The sequence below is a fragment of the Benincasa hispida genome, chromosome 4 (genome assembly GCF_009727055.1).
Source record: "Benincasa hispida cultivar B227 chromosome 4, ASM972705v1, whole genome shotgun sequence".
Classification (NCBI taxonomy): Eukaryota; Viridiplantae; Streptophyta; class Magnoliopsida; order Cucurbitales; family Cucurbitaceae; genus Benincasa; species Benincasa hispida.
This window is the reverse complement of record NC_052352.1, coordinates 55,640,920-55,660,564: the sequence shown is the minus strand read 5'-3', so window position 1 is coordinate 55,660,564 and position 19,645 is coordinate 55,640,920. Positions and strand designations below refer to the sequence as shown.

The 19,645-nt window shown below is 33.0% G+C and overlaps 1 protein-coding gene across 1 annotated transcript; it reads left to right on the top strand.

Annotated features, from left to right (window-relative positions):
* The first annotated feature begins 8,784 nt into the window (after positions 1-8,784).
* LOC120076254 (nigrin b-like) lies at positions 8,785-9,660 on the top strand. Its single transcript, XM_039030023.1, has one exon. It carries the CDS (start codon positions 8,785-8,787, stop codon positions 9,658-9,660), a length of 876 nt encoding a protein of 291 aa, XP_038885951.1.
* The last annotated feature ends 9,985 nt before the right edge of the window (positions 9,661-19,645 follow it).

The following is a 19,645-nucleotide window of genomic DNA, read 5'->3' as shown; positions in this document are numbered from 1 at the left end:
TAATACTAAAAAAAAGACTTAATTTAATTGCCAAAATCTAAAACGATTTTAGTTTCCAATCTCAATTTTATCTAATAAACTGAAACCCACCACATGCAATTGAGTAAAATTAAAACATGCTCTGATACCACTCGATGGAAAAATAGGTATGTGCAGCAGAATAGAGGATCAATTTTACTCTAATTGCATAAATTAAACATACGACCCTAAATTAGTTAATTAGGGTTTTTTTTTTAAATCTTACCTTTGAAGCTCCCAAAACTCTTCTATCTCCACTCGAACACGAATCGGACCACCACTAGAGCTTACCTACAATCCTCTGGACTCAGAACCTGGTTGTGGGACCCGATGGATGAAGAACCTGAGAGAGAAAGAGATAGAAATAGAAGATGGAATTTTGGGTTGGGTTTGGGTTATGAATGTTTCTCCAAAATAATGATTTTTCCAGCCCAAATTTAGAAAACAAGTTTGGCAAAATTACAAAAGTATTTTTATCCAAAATGAAAACCCATATTTATAGAAATAAGCCATGCAAAATTGCATGAAACAAATTCATAAAAACCCAACACCTAGAATCCACTATCTAAGTGGGCTTAATGTCTCCAATATAAGCCAACACCTAACCCACTATCTTGTTAGTGGAATTATCTAACAAAAGTTTGGATTTTCCCACTAACTTTTGTCAAAGGGCAAAATAGTCATTTTGTCAAAGTCAAACTTTGATCGAAAGTCAACATTTTGACTCTTTATGATTTTTTCCGTGTTGACTAATTTTGACCTCTCGAGCATGAATCTGCAATCATTTTCTCGAAATTCAAATCACATTTGAAGGTCGATCAAAGTTTGACTTTTCAAAGTCAAAAGTCAACTCTTCATTATTTCCAAGCTTCCGAATATGAACGTATTCATATTCTTAATATTTAAATCACATTTAAACGTTAAAGTTGTATCTCTAAACTGAAAAAAAAAATGACCATTATATCACATATACCTATCGGTTTCTCTCTCTTCACCTAATTCGAACAATTCGAATTATTCTATCATACTGTTATAAGTTTATTCCATATGAGCTAGTAGGGGAACCTAAGGGACCTATAGATCATGGGCTCCAATGATCCGAGATTAGCTAGCTAAACTCTTTAGATGGAGTTAATCAACATTCGTTAGCTCACGGGCCATTCCACTATAGTCCCATGGTTGTATTAACTCACGGGTCATTCCATTATAATCCCGTAGTTGCACTCCCCTCACTATAGATATATTTTTGTCCATATGATATAACCATGATTAGTAAGCTAATCCTTCACAGGTTGTTCATAATCTCGGCTGGGTCATAAAAATCGTTTTACCCCCGAGACTACATCTTATTCCTTAAGTTCCGCTGATCCTCTAATGAACAATTGGTTTAAGGTCCAACCTATAAACCGAACCCCTCTCGGGCCAAGGAGAGGGTTGGGACACCTTGTTCAAGACCTAGATTCAGTACTAAAGGAAACAACCTATCTACTATCCCTATAACGGGTAGGAGTGAATTCCATCTTGCACCCTATGTTCCCAGCTATCCACCTAATCTTACCCCTAAAATGGGAGGCTTATTAGGCCAGTGATAATGAGCTGCCCTTACTTATGTAGATCTAAGGATAATTCCGAGTGAACAGAAGTTCATAGTTAGCTCAGGATTAAGATTAAGTTACCTAGGTCATCAATTAATGAAATAGTCAGTTTTATACATTAAACGGCATTTAGAACGTAGAAAGTGACTATTTCATGGTTCAGTCTTATGTAAACTCTTTACATAGGATGCCCCAATTTTCATGTCTCCACGTGAACGATTTAGGATCACATTGTTTGTACTAACTACAAAATGGGCCACATCCATAGTGTCCCCAGAATAAGGCGTCCAACTTTATTCATATACTATAGACCATTTGGCTATATATTTGAACTTAATCCACATTTATGTCACTACATAAAGTTCAAACTTAAACTTAATAGCCTCAGAACCTTAGTTTATTGGATTCATGAAAATAGAATTTAAATTTACTAAAGATTTTCAATAACAGCTTTATTGAACAAGAATATGTTATTACAAACTACGAGTTTTAGGACATAAAATCTAACAATTGATTGAATTACTTTCTAGGACTGTTAAGACTGACGTTAGATCCAAAGGATTGACCAAATGATTGAGTGGAGTAATTTGAGTTGATCAAATGATTAAATGAAAAGAAACCCTTTTTTTATGAATGTATACTTTTATTTTTACTTGCTCAGGACGATCAAGAGTTAAGTTGAGGGTGTTTGATAACTCTAAAAAAGAGCTAGTTTTCTATCCCTAACTTTACCATATTTATATAATTCTTATGAATAAAATGTTCATTTTATAGGTAAATTCATCCCGAGAGGACAAATGAGTCACTTAGAAAAATAAACCAAGTCAAATTGGAGTCAAAATGGAGCCTGGAATCAAAAAATTGAAGAAGATGAAAAAAAAAATACAAAATTGCCATCAAGAGGCAGCATAGCAACGCTATCAACAGCATAAGGCTATGCTACAAGGTAGAAATTAAGGTTTGAGGCAACACACGCAACATAGCAACCATTGTTTCACGTTGGCATGCTACCCTTGAAGGCAATAGCAATGGATACAGGGAAATGTAATGATGCTATCTTCAACTTCGTTATAGTACAAACTTTGACGGACACGCAATGCGAGCACGCGCACATGCCTCATCCCACTCAGCATAATGCCAAAATCTCTATGCTAACCTTTACGCTCGAGTGCTACCATGGAACAATGTCGCTACGCTCCTTGGAGCGTTGTTACGCTGCGACCTAGGTATAAAAGGTAAAGTTTAGTTTTTGCACGAAGGACAGACGAAATTAGGGAGATTTTTAAAGCGCCTTGAGAGAACTCTATCAAATTTTCACCATTCTTTCATCTATTTTTCAATTCTTTCATTCAATACTTGTAATTCTGTTTGACTAACTGAAGAATCAAGACCATGGAAAGCTAAGGTAAGCTTAATCTTGGGAAATAGATAGTTAGAACAATTTCTTGAGAATTTTGTATTTTTCTTTATAAAACTCATGATTCTTGGATGATTCTTGAATGTATTCTTAATAGAAATTGATAGGGATGAACTGACGACTCGGATATATTGATTTCTTGTTTGCAAATTCTACTTGGCTACTCTACGTAATAGTAGATAAAGTTGAACGAATTAAGTTTTCTTGTTATGAATAAAAGCTTTTTCTGACTTTTACATGAATAGTTTAACTTAGTTTCATTCAACAAGTCGTTCTTTTAGTCTAGGCTTTTCGGCTTAAAGAATGTCACAACAAAGAAAACCCTATATCTTAAAGAAAATTAGGATAAATCATGAAAATTGTTGTAAAGGAAGTGATTTTGAATTATTTAGGGCTAATAAAGATTGTAATTTTTGTTAGCTAATTGGGCTATTAGGTCTTTAGCCTAATAAGTTGTGGAATTATGTAATTGTCATAATCTTTTTTAATTCAATGATAGAATTGACCTTAATGAACCTGTTTCCCAAGAACTTTTACATGGAGAATTTCAAATTTAATCTTGGTCTCAATTTTGTTTGTCTCACAATAATCAAATCTTGCATGTTTCTCTCTTTTAGTTTCTTTACAAACCAACAAACCCCTTACCCCTTTTCTCCAAGGAATTCTTTAATTGAGATAATTAGTCATTGGGTTCCCTGAGATTCAACACTGGACTTGTCGTTTATACTACTAGTTAGTGTAAGTAGGTTTAGTGAATTACAAATTGTATTTGCTTAGGTTTGGGGTTTAAGAGCGGCAGTAGATCCTGAACTAACATATATCGTGTTGGGATTTGTGCCCTAAAGTCTAGTAATTAATTAGTTTATTAATTTAATTATTAATTTTACAATATTAATTAATTCATTAATCAAAAAAATTCAAGGTTATTACATGTAGTCTTCAACAGTATGTAGTTGACATACAAGGTAGATCATGTTTAAGAAATAACCTAAAGGTCTATAGTATATAGATAAGACGTTGGGTGCCTTATCCTAATGACACTATTGGTACGACCCACTTTATAATAGTTACAAATAGTTTAATCCATACTGTTCATATGGAGACATGTGAGTCTGGTTATCCTACATAAAGAGTTTGTATAAGATCGAACCGCAGAATATTAATTAATCTCTCTTTGTAAATTCATTAATTGATGAGATTAATATTTTATAGGATGATCATGTGCAACTCGATCTTAATCCTGAGTGATTTATGAACTCTTGTTTATGAGGTTAGTCTTTGATTTACACGAGTGAAAGTGGCCCAAGTTGCCGACTCAGTAAGCCTACTGTTTTGGGGACTTAACTAAACAGGGAGCTGGAAACATAACTGCACAAGATGTAATTTACTCCTTCTCATGTAGGATAAGTAGATGAATAGTTTCCTTCAATGCTAATTTCGAGTTTTGAACGAAAGGCTCCGCTCTCTCCTGGCCCAAGAGGGACTTAGTTTATGGTTGGACCATAAACAAATTGTTCATTAAAGGAATCAATGGTACTTAAGTAAAAAATGTAATTATAGGAATAAAAGAGACATTTAACCCAATTATAATTATGAACAACTCATGAAGGATCGACTTGCTTATATTGATTATATCCATGGACACAATTCATCCTACAATACATAAGAATTTAACTATGAGGCCCTCATGGAACTCGCTTATAGTAGTTAATTAGTTTATTAATTTAATTATTAAATATGGCATATAAATTATCTATTAATGGTAATAATTCAAGGTTATTATATGTATTCTTGAACAATATGTAATTAACATTCAAATGGATAATGTTTAAGTAATGATCTAAAGGGTCTATAGTACATGGATAAGGTCGGGTGTCTTATTCTTGCGACAATATGGATACCACCCACTTTGTAATAGTTACAAATGGTTTGATCCAAATTGTTCATGTAGAGTTATGTAATTGAGGGCATTCTCGGCAATGGCGGTAAAAACTTGATGCTTTGTAAATTGGATGCAATATTGGTATGAAATTGCAGTGATGAATTATGCGTTGCACATGCAAGTTTTCCTAGTAAAACCCAAGTATAAATCTCACTAGGTTTCTTGGTAAGTCCAGGGTCGAACACAAGGACTATTGAGTTACTATGTGACAGTAAATGTGATTCCTTTCAGTGGCAAAAACAAATAAGTGGGATGGTGTTTTGTTTAAGTATATTTCCTATGTGACGGATTCGAGTAAAGAGTTGATGATATTGAGATTACAATGAGTATATGATGAAAGGGTTGAGAAAGAATTTAGCTAACACTTCCTAAGATTGTGTTCAAGTTATGCGATCATGCTACACACACACAACAGCATGTCATCTTCCAATGCAAATGCCATAATTCCTATTTCTAGGACGCATGCGATGTATACAATAATGTCGATAGGACTTATGTTTAAGCCTCTATTCTTGGTGACCGCATACTATCATATCCTATCTCTAGGGTGCATGTGATGTGTTAATAGCAAACAGAACTTATTCCTAAGTTTCTATCTCTTGCTTATGCAGTTCTAATCAGACTCTCCCAAGCCTAGATTCTAATCTGACTCTCCCAAGTCTAGATTCTATCTTTAGACCACTCTCTCGAGCATCTCTAAAGGGTGGATGACGCATACATAAGACAAGATGATCGCATAAAGTGAAGATATTAGGCCATGCTAGCTAAGTTCTTCTCAACCCATTCGGAAATTTAGCTACTCATGCGAAGTATGGAGAGATTGAACACAAGTTGACATGAGATTTCCATTGTCTATAGATTCAATACAAAATACAGAATAACAATAGAATGTAGAGATAAGAAGCCCAGTAGCAATGTCTTGCTTCCCGTGGCCTTTTACACTGTCTTTTCACTCCAACTCTGCTCAGATGAATATCTTTGCTTCCGCAAGGTTGGCCCTCTCTCCTTTTGTAGCGCTTTCCGACAGTCTTTCGAGTCGTCTGGGAATGATCTCTCGGTGTCTTCTTCTCTTCGCTCGTCTTCGTTTTCTAAGTATGACTATGAATAGACTAACGGCTAACTATCTTGTATATAATCTCTATTATCTATATGGCTCCTCTTTTCTCCTCTTTTTCTTCTTTTCTCTTTTTCTACAATGGTGGCCTTCGATATTTATAGAGCTCAAGGTGAAGCAACTTCTCTCTCTAATGATTGCAATGATGGGTTGTCATTAAATCTTCTGTCTGATGCACCGATTACTGGTCACCGAAAGTTGAGTGTACTTGCTACAGTGTGGCTTTAATGACTTATCAATTGAATTCGGATTCGACCGTCATCAGCTTTCCGTCCCATCATGATTTATTATGTTGTCACCTTGTTGCGCGGTCTTTATGCAGCCACCTTCTTGAGCAACTTCTCGCGAGTGCATACGATCGCATGACTTTGCAGTCGTAATCTTTCAAGCGCAGACACCGAATTCCTTGGATCGCAATGTTACTTGCGCCAACACATTTTTTCTGCATAAAATAAGTAAATTAGCTACTTTTATGCGATGGGCGCATGCGATCACAATATTCTCAGTTTATCGCTTTTGGACATGATTTTTTATATTTTTATCGTTGCACTCCCACATTGTTTTACATCTTTGTGCTGTAATAACATGCATTTCTACTCGTTATCAATCCTATACAAAGAGTTTGTATAAGACTGAACCGCAAAATAATTAATCTCTCTTTGTAAATCTGGTATCTGATGAGATTAATATTTTATAAGATGATCATGTGTGACTTGATCTTAAACCTAAGTGAATTATGGATCTTTATCTGTGATGGCTCGTCCTTTGATTTGCACAGATGAGAGTGGTCATAGTCGCTAACTCAATAAGCCAATCAATTTTTGGACTCGATCACATAGAGAGCTAGGAACGTAACTTCACAAGATAAAATTCACTCTTTCTCATATAGGGTAAATAGATGAGTAGTTCTTTTAACTGCTGACCCCCAAACTTAAATAAGGGGTCCCATCCTTTCACTAGCTCGAGAGGGACTTAATTTATGGTTGAACTATTAAAAAAAAATCATTAGAGAATCAGCAGTATTTAAGGAAAAGAGGTAATTACAAGAGTAAAAGGATCTTTTGAGTCACTATATTTACGAACATCTTTTGAATGATCAATACTTATAATGATTATATCCATGAACGCAACTTTGTTCAACTATAGGCCTATAGCAGTCTGCCTTGTAGTTAATGAATGAGAATTAACTAATTAAAGAGTTTAGTTAATTAATTCTAGATAATTAGAGCTTTTAATTTATAAGTTCATAAGATCCCCTTGCTAGCTCACCACAAATCACACAAGGATCAAATATGTTGAAAGAAAAATTTGAAGTGTGAAAATTCGTGAGAAAAAATATTGATTGTATTGGCGGTTCAAGGAGATCTTGAAGAGGAGATCGGCGGTTCAAGGAGAAGATTTTGATGCAATTACATATCAACAAAGATATGATGCTTAACCCCTTTAGTTTTTTGTATTTTTTTTTAATTCTTTTAAGAAATTAAAGCACACGATTTCATCTCTTCTGTTGCGGGATTGAAGTTCGATCCCTTTATATAACTCTATGATAATGCTATAAAAAGTTCAAGACTTTTAATAACATGGGTTATCAAGACCTTCAAAAAGACTATAAAAGATGTATTATAGTTTTTTCGGTTAACTATTGTATCCATTACTTTTGTGTTGCGTTTCTCGAGTTGTGTGGGCCTTTTCTTTTGTGTGGTAGGTTGTCTCTTTGTCCTTGTGTTTTTTTCAATAACTATTTTGATTATGTTTTGTTTTGTACATTGACTTTAGGGTGCGTGGTCTCCTTTTACTTATTGCAATTCGATGCTTTTGCAAATAATAATAATAATAATAATAAATGTAGAACTTATAAATTATATCATTGATTAACTTAGATAGCTGTGTTATCCTTTTATTCTATATGTAATAATATTTGATTAATATAAATGGGGACTATACTAAGTAAATAAATATATGGGTTAGCTACATAAAGACATATACTGATGTTGGCTTGGTTTTTGAAAATATTGTGGCAGAGTGAATAATAAGATAAAAATAAATTAATAGACAAAAATACCAATTATTAAAATACTAAGACTTTTTATAGCTTTAAAATTTACCATTCAAAAACCAAAACAAAGAATGAAATGATTAGTTGGTGGAATCTAATTTATTCATACAATAGTAAATATGAAATGACTTTTATATCATTCAACATTTACTACTTGAAATTGTAACCATTTCTCTAGTTTCGACTAAAATATAAGTACTATTGAAATTTTTTGCTATGAAGTATAAATACTTTAAATTTTTCTATTTATAAGAATTTTCTTATTCTTAATTACACGAGAGAAGAGTGTTATTTGTCCGAACTCAACAGTTTCTTCCCACTAAATTAAGAAATGAGTTATGGCCATTTGTCTAAACTCAGTAATAGTAACTTTTCCACTAAATCCAAGTGATTTATGTGGTTCTTGAACTGAGGCACTAATCATTACTTATGCACTAAAAGTCTATTATTTGAGTCTTAAACTAATTCCTCCACTATGATTTCTAGCATATAAGTTGCCGATATGCAATAATAATACTATGTCCACAGCAGACGTTGGATATGTTATTCACTGCTGATAGTTTTACAATACCATGGCCATTGCTATTACTATAAAAACATAGTGCAAGCTCAGGGATGGATCACACAATCACAAGATAGACGATGGAGATCAAGAAGATGACAATAGTTTTTCTTGTTGTAGTTTTAGCTGCTTCATTCACGGGGAACCACGATGTCTCAGCAGCTCGCACGATTGTCCTCAGTAGATCGACACATCTTGTTGGCCGAGACGGGCTATGTCTCGACGTGATCGGAGGGTACAGCGACAGCCATATTCCAACTCAACTATGGCCATGTGGACCTCAAAACAACCAGCTATGGACAATTCAAGTTGATGGAACAATTCGAACGATGGGAAAATGCTTAGTTCCCAATGGCCACGAACCTGGATCCTACACCATGATTGATGACTGCAACAAGGTTGATACACAGGACAAGACATGGAAATTATATCCCGATGGCACCCTCGTTCACGTATGGTCCGGCCTCGTCTTGACGGGTCAAGGAACGGGACCACACGCCATAACCACAATAGAAACTAACACATCCGCCCCAACACAAAGCTGGGGAACGGCGGACGATGGATCGCCCATTGTCGTCGCCATTGTAGGGCTTCGTCACATGTGCTTACAAGCGCAGAATGACAACGTCCATGTCTGGATGAATAGCTGCGTCAAAAACAACAGACAACAATATTGGGCAGTTTATAATGACGGTACAATTCGAACCAACTACAACACAAGCTTTTGCTTGAGTTCCACAGGCAAAGGTTTAAATGACGCTATTGGTTTAGCTAAATGTCAAGGGTTGCCTCAACAGCGGTGGGTGGCTAAGGAGGATGGCACCATCTTAAACCCCATCAATAATATGGTGATGGATGTGAAAGGGAGTGATCCTAATCTTCGCAAAATTATTCTCTTTGCTCCTACGGGTAACCCTAATCAGCAGTGGGTGTTCGTTACTCAATATAAACCCTAAATATGTGTAATGCAATGCATTGCATGCTTTAAATAATACTTGTATTGTATGGCGTAGTGTTGCTTACAAATAAAGAATAAATAAATGTGTGGTTTTTTTAATAACGTGGATCAAAAGTTTTTGTTATCCTCTCTTGGAACTAAATTAAAATTTTACTATATTAAATATAATAGTTAAAACTCAGCCATATCAACCTGCTTGTCGCCCAACCGTGAACTTGATCCAGACTCTTCTTAAAGTCAAAGTTTTAATGACACAACTCGACCTAATTGGTACATTCGTTGAATTGGATATGGATCATTTTTTTTTTAGAGCAACCAACTTATTTGAACCAAATTTAGATCGATCAATCCGGCCCATCTAAATGAGTTTATGGTTGAGCTAATTTAAATATGTGTGGATATAGATCTTTTTTATATACTATATTTGATATATTTAAAGATAAACCTTTTGTTAAAATGCGCATAGTTTAATTAGTATGATGCTTATTTAAAAGAGTTAAAATTTAATAAAAGATTAAAAAAATGAATGAGTAAATTATACTTCATAGTACCAATAATTTTATCAAGTAAAAGTAGTAAAAGAAAAGCTAAATTTTTTAAATTGTTGTGAAATTGAGGATCACAACGGATATGGGAAAAATATAATATAATAATATATATTTAAATATAATAAATAAATATAATATAATATGATATAATAATAAAATAAAAATNAATATAATATGATATAATAATAAAATAAAAATATAAAAGAACAAAACTATAAAAATTGGGCAATATGGAAATTTAAATGGAATTTTGAAGTGGATTAACCCACCTATGTGTATGATTTTAAGATCTACCAAATGCCACTATTTATAGGTAAATTGACAAGTAGGATGTGGTCTTAAATAGACACTAAGCATAAATAACTACAATGCATATGAACAACATGAAGATTGACAGATGGCTTTTAGGACACTAAGTAATGGGCATCTATTTATTATTTATAATACTCCTCCTTAGATACCCATATATATATGAAATATGCCTAGTTAAAACCTTACTAGGAAAAATCCAATGAAAAAAAAACTCTAGTGAAGGAAAAATAGTACATATTTCATATAATATATATTCCTAAAAGAATATAATATATTTACTCCCCCTCATGAAAACACCATTTAAGATCTCTGAGTAGCCGCATTTCATTGTTGTGCACCAAATTTTTAAAAGTTGTGGTTGATAATGCCTTTGTAAATAAATCTGTCAGGTTATCCTTCGAACAAACTTGTTGTACAGTGATGTTGCCATTTTCTTCAAGATCATGAGTGTAGAAAAGTTTCGGTGAAATATGCTTTGTTTTATCTCCTTTAATATATCATCATTTGATTTAGGCTATACAAGTTGTTTTGTTTGCGTATAATATTGTTGGAAGAACTATATTAGAAGACAAGTCACATGTTTCCCAAATGTACTGAGTCATTTTAGCCATACACATTTTCGACGAGCCTTGTGAATTACAAGAATTTCAGCATGATTTGAGGAAATGGTCGTTATAGTCTATTTCACTGATCACCATGATATAGCAGTTCCTCCACATGTGAACTGATAACATATTTGAAATCTAGCTTTGTGTGGATCAGATAAATATCCAGAATCTGCATAACCATCTAGACTAAGATTTAATTTATTTAAATAAAACAAACCCATATTGATTGTTCCTCGAAGATAATAGAGTATATGCTTAAGACCGTTCCAATGTCTTTTTGTAGGAGAAGAACTATATCTAGCTAATAAATTTACTGAAAATACAATATCTAGTCTTGTATTATTAGCAAGATACATCAGTGCACCAATTGCACTAAGATATGGTACTTTAAGACCAAGAAGTTCTTCATTATCATCTCGAGGTCGAAATATATTTTTCTTTATATCCAATGAATGGATTTTCGTTGGAATATTTAATGGAAAGGGAAACCAGTGACGGTTCCCTGCGGAAGCGGGGATTGATCCCATTTTTAATTTTCACTTAATTTCAGAAACTACAGAATTAACAGAGAAGAAGAGAATAAGAATTGAAACTCTAAATTTTATAGCATACTTTTTATGGGAAAGTAGGGAAGAAATATTACATTACCTTTGAAGAACACTTCTTCACGAATTCCCTCGAACGGACTCAATCTCTTCTCTGATTAGGACACCACCACAATTGGAACATTCTGTATTATTCTCTAGGGTTGAGAATTAGTAGGAGATGTGGGCTCTTTCCAATATTTGGAAGAAGGAAGAAGAGGATAAAAGGGAAGAGAGAGTTTCTTCTTCTCTGTGTTTTTTCTACAGAGAGCACTATTTTTTTTTTTTTCTCAGAAAAACAGGAACAAGATGATGAATGGTTCAACTTCCCATTCAACCCCACAAACTGCACATATCATCAGAGCAAATTAGGGGGAGGGAGTTATAACTCCTTCCCTTTAATTAAATTAAAATTAAATTAATTAAATTAATTAAATTAAATATATATATAACCACTGTATTATATATACATATATACTATATGTTATATCAAATACAGCATATAACCTATATTTTATATTGTATTAAATACAATATAACCTATAGTTTTATTTTCTCTGAACAATGCAAGACATCTAATATAAATCACATTTATACTAAATTCAATTATGTGAATCCCATCCATATAACTAATATTTGAATCATATCTAAATATTTAATTCCTCTAAACTATTTATGATATTTAACATAAACCATATTTTTATTAAATTTAATTGTCTGAATCTCATTGACATAATTAGTATTTGAATCATATTCAAATTCCCCTCAAAATACTTTATATTACAATGTATCAAATACATTATATTAATTATATCACATATAATTAATTTAATTAATTATATCATATATAATTAATTCCTTAAAATAATTTGAACAATTCTAATCTAAAATTAATTCTCAATTAAACCCTTGTTAAGCTATAAAGGGGACCTATGGACCTATAGATTGAAACTTCAAGCTCATAGTTCAATTATGAGCAAGTCCCTTTCGGGCCAGGAGAGGGTGTGGCCACATTGTTCAAGCCTCTGAATCAACCCTTAAGGGAGCAATTTATTTACTTATCTTGACATCAGGGAAGGAGTGAATTTAGTCTTGTGTAGCTATGTTTCCAGCTCCCGATGAGACAAATCCCCAAAATGCTAGGCTTGTTGAGTTGGCAATCTAGCCACTCTCACCCATACAAATCAAATGACTACCTTCATGAGCAGGAGTTCACAACTCGCTAAGGATTCAGGTCACGTCACCTATGGTCATCCTGGTGAAATGTAAGTCTCTACTATTAACGGGGTTATATAATAAGACTAACCATTTCATGGTTTGGTCTTATACAAATTCTTTGTATAGGATACCCCCGCTCACATGTCTCCACATGAATGATTAGGATCAGACTATTTGTAACACTTTACAACACTTGTAACATCTACAAAGCGGGTCGTATCCGTAATGCCACAAGGATATGGTACACAATCTTATCCATCTACTACATATCGTTTAGGTTACTATTAAACAAGATCCACCTGTAAGTCTCGACATACTTGTTTAAATGACATACTAAACCTAGGATTTTAGTTTATTAGATTAAGCATATGCTCATAAAATAAAAATTATTTTATTAATAACAATTTGTTTATACAATGTTTACAAACTACGAGAATACAAGAGATTTAGGACACCAATCCCAACATAATGGATGTGCTTTGTCCATATAAAATCTTTTCAAAATTTTTCCTGTATAAGTTGACTGATGAATAAATATTTCATCTGCTAAATGCTTAATTTGCAAAACAAGGAAAAATTTTGTTTTTCCTAGATCTTTCATCTCAAATTCTTTCTTAAGATATTCCATTGCCTTTGAAAGCTCTTCAAGAGCTTCCATTATATTCAAGTCATCAGCATACAGTTATAATAGCAAATTCTGTTTGTGATTTCTTTATGAAAACACACGGACATTATTGATCTCTGTAACTTTATTGAATACAATTCCTAGGAATTTGATGTATATATTTTAGGTACCTTAAATTCTTCTTGGATTCTCATATAAATATCATTATCATGAGATCCATATAAATAGGTTGTGATTACATCCATAAGATTCATCTTTAGACTTTCATACATAGTCAGACTAATTAAATATCTTAGTGTAATTGCATCCATCACCAGAGAATATGTCTCATCGTAATCAATACCAGGTCTTTGTGAAAAACCTTGTGTAACTAGTCTTGCTTTGTATCTTGTGACATCATTATTTTTATTTCTTTTTGTCAAAAATACTCATTTTTATCCCACAGGTTTGACACCTTCTGGTGTTCGGACTACTGGTCCAAAAACCTGTCGTTTTGAAAGTGAGTTTAATTCTGCCTCGATTGCTTCTTTCCACTGAAGCCAATCTTTTCTTTATCAATATTCTTCAACAGATTTTGGTTCAAGATCCTTACTTTCACATATATATCAAGAGCAACATTATACGCAAACATGTTGTCAATAACTATATTAGTTCAATTCCATCTTTTTCCTGTCATGACATAGTTTATTGAAATCTCATTATTATCTTGAAATAGAAATATGTTGTCATGACATGCTTCAAGAATTAAAATCAAATTCAAGAATGCTCAAATTTAGAGGGCTAATTATAAAGAAAAGTAGAAAACTCAAAAGAATTTGCAAGAACTCTTGAAATAGAAACAAGATTCAATTACTTCATAAATTCATAGAAAAATTCATGAAGAATTACAAGCTATTGATTACGAATAAAAAAGAAATCAAAATCTAACCTAGGTAGGAAATAAAATTACCATAGAGACTAATTGATACAGAGAGAAATTTCAGCCTCCATCGAAATTGTGCTTCCTCCCTTCAAGAAAAAAGAAAGAAAACTATTTATAGTTGCAGGGATAGCGTCAGACGCCAAGGCCAATGTGGCAACACTAAATCGTAGAAAAGCCAATAAACATTAGGCTAACGTTGCAACGCTACACTGACACTTGCTTGTCCAAGGCGCGTGGCATGAATCCCATCAAAATCTGGAGTGTTGCAACGTATCGAGTTTTTGCAGCAAAAAGCAAGCATTGTGTCTTTAACTCGATACTAGATGATACTCGATGGTCCTTTATTCAACACACGATGCTCGATTACTCAGTAGCATTTACTCGATGACTTTTTTAGTAATTACTCGATGACAATTTACTCGATTACTCGATGCTCGATTACTCAAATATTAAATGTGCATTCATTTAAAGAATTCATTAAAAAATGTTAATATGTTCATGTGGTTTACTCAAAAAGTTGATTCATCTCTTTTCAACAATCAAGTAAACAAATGATATAAATGGGCATTTAAACCTTTAAAATTTTTCTAATAAAGAATTGAAGCCTATTTTTTAAAAGAAAGCGTTCTTTTTCTTGTAAACCCATAAAAGAAAAGACTACTCAAGTTTAGTTTGTTTAAAGGCTAAAACTAATAGAAATGATATATCCAACTCTCAATTCCTCTTCGCCCTACGCTGGCTCGGTTATCAGTCTAAAGAATACCTATCTTGCATTGGATAGAGACAAATCTAATACAAGGGTGACTTTTTTTAAAACTCACACACAAAATATGAATGACATTTCTTTTACCTAGAGGGATAGCTTTCACACTCACACCATAGGAAACCTATCACTCTTTTCTCGTGGTCCTAACTAATACGATGGAGGTAGTTGTTTTCACTTCTATCCACACATTAGCGAAGGTTATGTTAATTTGAAAATTTTGCTTTATTTTATTTTATTTTATTTTTTGTGCTAGCAACTTTTTTTTATATAAACTTGGCCTTTTTTATTGCTCTATGTCTAGACTTATCTCTAAAAGAAGATGGTTGTCCTTAGACCAAAATCGGTCCTATCAAGGTAACAAAGAAAACTAAATAGATTTGACATTTCTAAGAGTTTTGAGATTCTAAATAAATCTAAAGACTAAGTGTTTGATTTTTTATGAAGTTAAAAGGAAAAGAAAGATTCTTTTGAAAAATGAGTTTCAAATCTTTTGTAAGAAAATATATTAAGAATTCTAAAATTAATTTGTATCATTGTTTGAGAGAATGTGTCATCAAAGTTCATTGATAAGAATCAAAAGACTGAGAAAAACAAATGATCATGACAAACAAAATGACTGTTATTCTTGAATGAAAGAACATACTTTGTAATGAATCATGCATTGAAAGCAAAAATGAGTCATTAAAAAGGAAAAATAATGCCAAGATAATGATATTGTGTTTTTTTATAAGAATAAAAAAAATGAATGCCATAGAAACGTAATAGAGCCTATCCAAGATAAATTTCATCAAGATCATAAAATCGACATAAGTCGAGCTCATGTGCTCAAGGGTTCCAGACATGCAAAGATAATAGAAATAATAGAGCAAACAGAGCAAAAAAATTTGTAACACTCATTTTTAACAACCCTAAAATATGTTAAGAACATGCAATGTATTCCCACCCCCAACTTAAAAATTAAACATTGTCCTCAATATTTATAAACTAAAATATGAGCGAGAAGACAAAAAGAAAAGAGAACAGAAAACTCCCCTGATTTTGCGCAATGGGTGGTGGTAGAAAATTTTCCTTATTTGTTTTTTTTTCTTTTCCTGCATCAAATTTTTTGCTTTTTTTTTTCATTTTTGTTGTTCCTACAAAAAAAAGAAAAGAAAAAGAAAAGAAACTAAAAGCTACAAGAAAAAGAAGAAAGTTAGTCTAAAATTTTTATTCCTGGAAAGCTAATAAGAAAGCAAGTAAAAGTTATTTTATTTTTTACGCCTAGTTACCTCCAGGAAGGGCAAATTTTTTATGTCGATTGCTTGATGCGACCCATCTTTTAAGGTTTTCAAGGTACATAAAAATTCTCATATTTCTCTGGTTCTCTCTTGGATGAATCTGTATAGCCTGGAAGGGCTAGAACAAAACTCGCCCCTGGTAAAAAAGAGAAAAAGAAAGAATCAAAAGTCTCAAATTACCCAAAAGAGCCGAAAGAAAGAAAAGACTCAACAACAGACTCTGACTCAAAAGGAAAATACGAGCAAACATCAAAGACGTAGGAAATTCAAGGACAAAGTACAATTCTAGGCTTGGAAGACTCTAGCTGTTTTACCTGAGATTCCTTAAGGTGTGATGCGAGCTCACACTTATCCCTACTTACTTGTTCTAAATATGGTGTGGAATAAACATCATCTTCACTATCAGTCCAAAGAAACTCCTCAATTAGATCCGCTTCAGTGCCATAGACAACGGAAGGCTCTTAATGGTTCTCCAATGTAAGCATGGAGTGTGCAAGCTCAGGGGTTTGATGGACCTCAATTGGCATGGGGGCTTGAGTTTCCAGGTGACACTCAATTGAATCCTGCTCACAATCAAAAAATCCATTAGCAAGTTCACACATTTCTAAATCCAGCGTCTTACCTTGATAGGAATTTTGAAGAATCAACGGCTTTATTGGATTGTCAATGTGAATTCCTTCACTGCTTAACTCATTATTCTAAAAAAATGTGTCTTCCTAAGACTCCTTGATTCTCCTAATCGAATCGATAATCTGGGCAACAAGGTCATAAATATATTGAACGCCGGCTCTGACTTCTTGTCTAGTATAAAACCCATTCTACTGGAAACTCAATGGTCCTTGAGCAAGATAAGAATGTTTCTACACAGACTCACAAGAGCAGTCAGAAAGTTCATCAACTAAATTTTCTGAGGAATTACCTAAATTGGTAGAAGAATACGACATCAATAAAAATAGAGTTCGGTCGGGCTTGTCCCAAATTGGGTAGTACTCGCATTCAGGACCATGCGAAACTTGTATCTATTCAGTAAGCACAACTCGAACAAGAAAGGTTAGTTCATTTATTTCACTTTTAAGCTCATCAAATTCTCTAACCTCTTGTTCTATTCGGTGGGCCACATACACCGCTTGAAGCACGTAATAGATGTTCATATTCGCCATATTAGGACAAATAGACACAAAAAGAAGAAAATATTTTTGGTGTTTTAAAGTTTTCTAGTTAAGTTTAGCTAAGAAAAAGATTAAATGGTTAGTCATTTCCCCGGCAACGATGCCATTTTTTTTTAGTGTGAAATAAGTGTCGTTAATTCTATCTTACCCAAAATAAATGAAATTTATAATACTTTAACTACAACTAGAACTAACACATAGTAATAGTAGAGTAAGAGGTTGATCCCAAGAGAATATCTACTAATCGGCCTAAAATAGACTACTTGAATTCCAAAATTCAAAAGATTAAATCGGGGGTTTTTTTTTTTTTAAGAATAGAAACTAAGTGAAAGAAAAAACAAGAATTGATATAGGAGATTTATTAACGAGAGAAGTAAGAGAGATTATGAGATAAGATTCAATTGAAATGAAATCTTGGGGATTTTATGTAAACTAGGAAATTCTATCATTGTCTTAATAAAGAATCATGCAATTAGATTATTCAATAGTTCATTAAGAATAAATTCCTAATGCCCTAATTAGCTAATTTCACAATTAACCCTAATCTAGATCTTAATTGCTTCTTAAAGCCATTACACAATTAATCCCTAAATTGCATTAAACTCATGGGTTTTCTTAACTATTCCAATCTTGAAATCAAAAGACTGAAAATTCAAGATTGATTGCATGAATGTTCTGGATTAATAGATTCTTTAAAGAAAAGAGGAAAAGAAGTCCACATTTTCTATCAAGACTATTAATTCTTGCAACCAAAATTACAATTTTGTTATAGAACCATGTAATTTTTGCATACAAAAATTGATTAATCTTAAGTCGTCAATTCAATCTTAATCAATTTTATTCTAAATCTCAAGAAGAACATTCAAAAGAAAGTAATTATATGAAAGAAAATTCAAGGAAAAATCTCAAGAAAATGTCAATCTACATAATTCCCCAAGAAAAGGGATTACCTACTCATTGATGATGAAATTCTTCAAGCAATCCATTGTTAGTTGCATATTTGGTACAAGAATTGAATACAAATTGATTGAAACTCACAAAAATTTACAAGAATCGCTCTGTAAATTTGAAGTCTCTCTCTAGAAATTTGGGTTTTTCTTCTCTTAGTTAGTTTCTAGTTCTTAAAACAAACAACCCCCCATATAATCTTTTGAATTTTGGAATTCAAGTAGTTTATTTTAGACCAATTAATAGATGTTCTCTTGGGATCAACCTCTTACTCCACTATTACTACGTGTTAATTATAGTTGTAGTTAGAGTATTATAAATTTCATTTGTTTTGGGTAAGATAGAATTAATGACACTTATTTCACACTAAACAAAATGGCATCGTTGCCACGGAAATGACTGACCATTAATCTTTTTCTTAGCTAAACTTAGCAAAGTTTAAAACAAAAAAAAAATATTTTCTTTCTTTTGTGTCTACTTGTCTTAATATGGCGAATATGAACATCTATTACGCGCTTCAAGCGATGTATGCGGCCCATTGGAGAGAATAAGAAGTAAGAGAATTTAATAAGTTTAAAAGTGAAATAAATGAATTAACCTCTCTTGTTCGAGTTGTGCTTACTGAACAAATACAAGTTTCGCATGGTCCTAAATATGAGTGCTACACAATTTAGGACGAGCCCAACCGAACTCTATTTTCATCGATGCCATATTCTTCTACCAATTTAGGTAATTTCTCATAAAATTTAGTTGATGAACTTTCTGACAGCTCTTGTGAGTCTGTGTAGGAACGTTCTTATCTTGCTCAAGAACCATCGAGTTTTCAGCAGAATGGGTTTTATTCTGGATAAGAAGTCAGAGTCGACATTCAGTTTAACTGATGTTGGAAAAACTACACTTTTAATATTTTGCCAAAATCCAACAAATTCTAGCATGGCAAGATATTTGAAGAATCCACAGCTTCTGCAATATCCATGTCTTTATCAATAATCATAATTCTCAAGTT

What these genes read in the sequence shown, in the direction of transcription:
- LOC120076254 (XM_039030023.1), top strand. Translation starts at nt 8,785, where the DNA reads ATGGAGATCAAGAAGATGACAATAGTTTTTCTTGTTGTAGTTTTAGCT.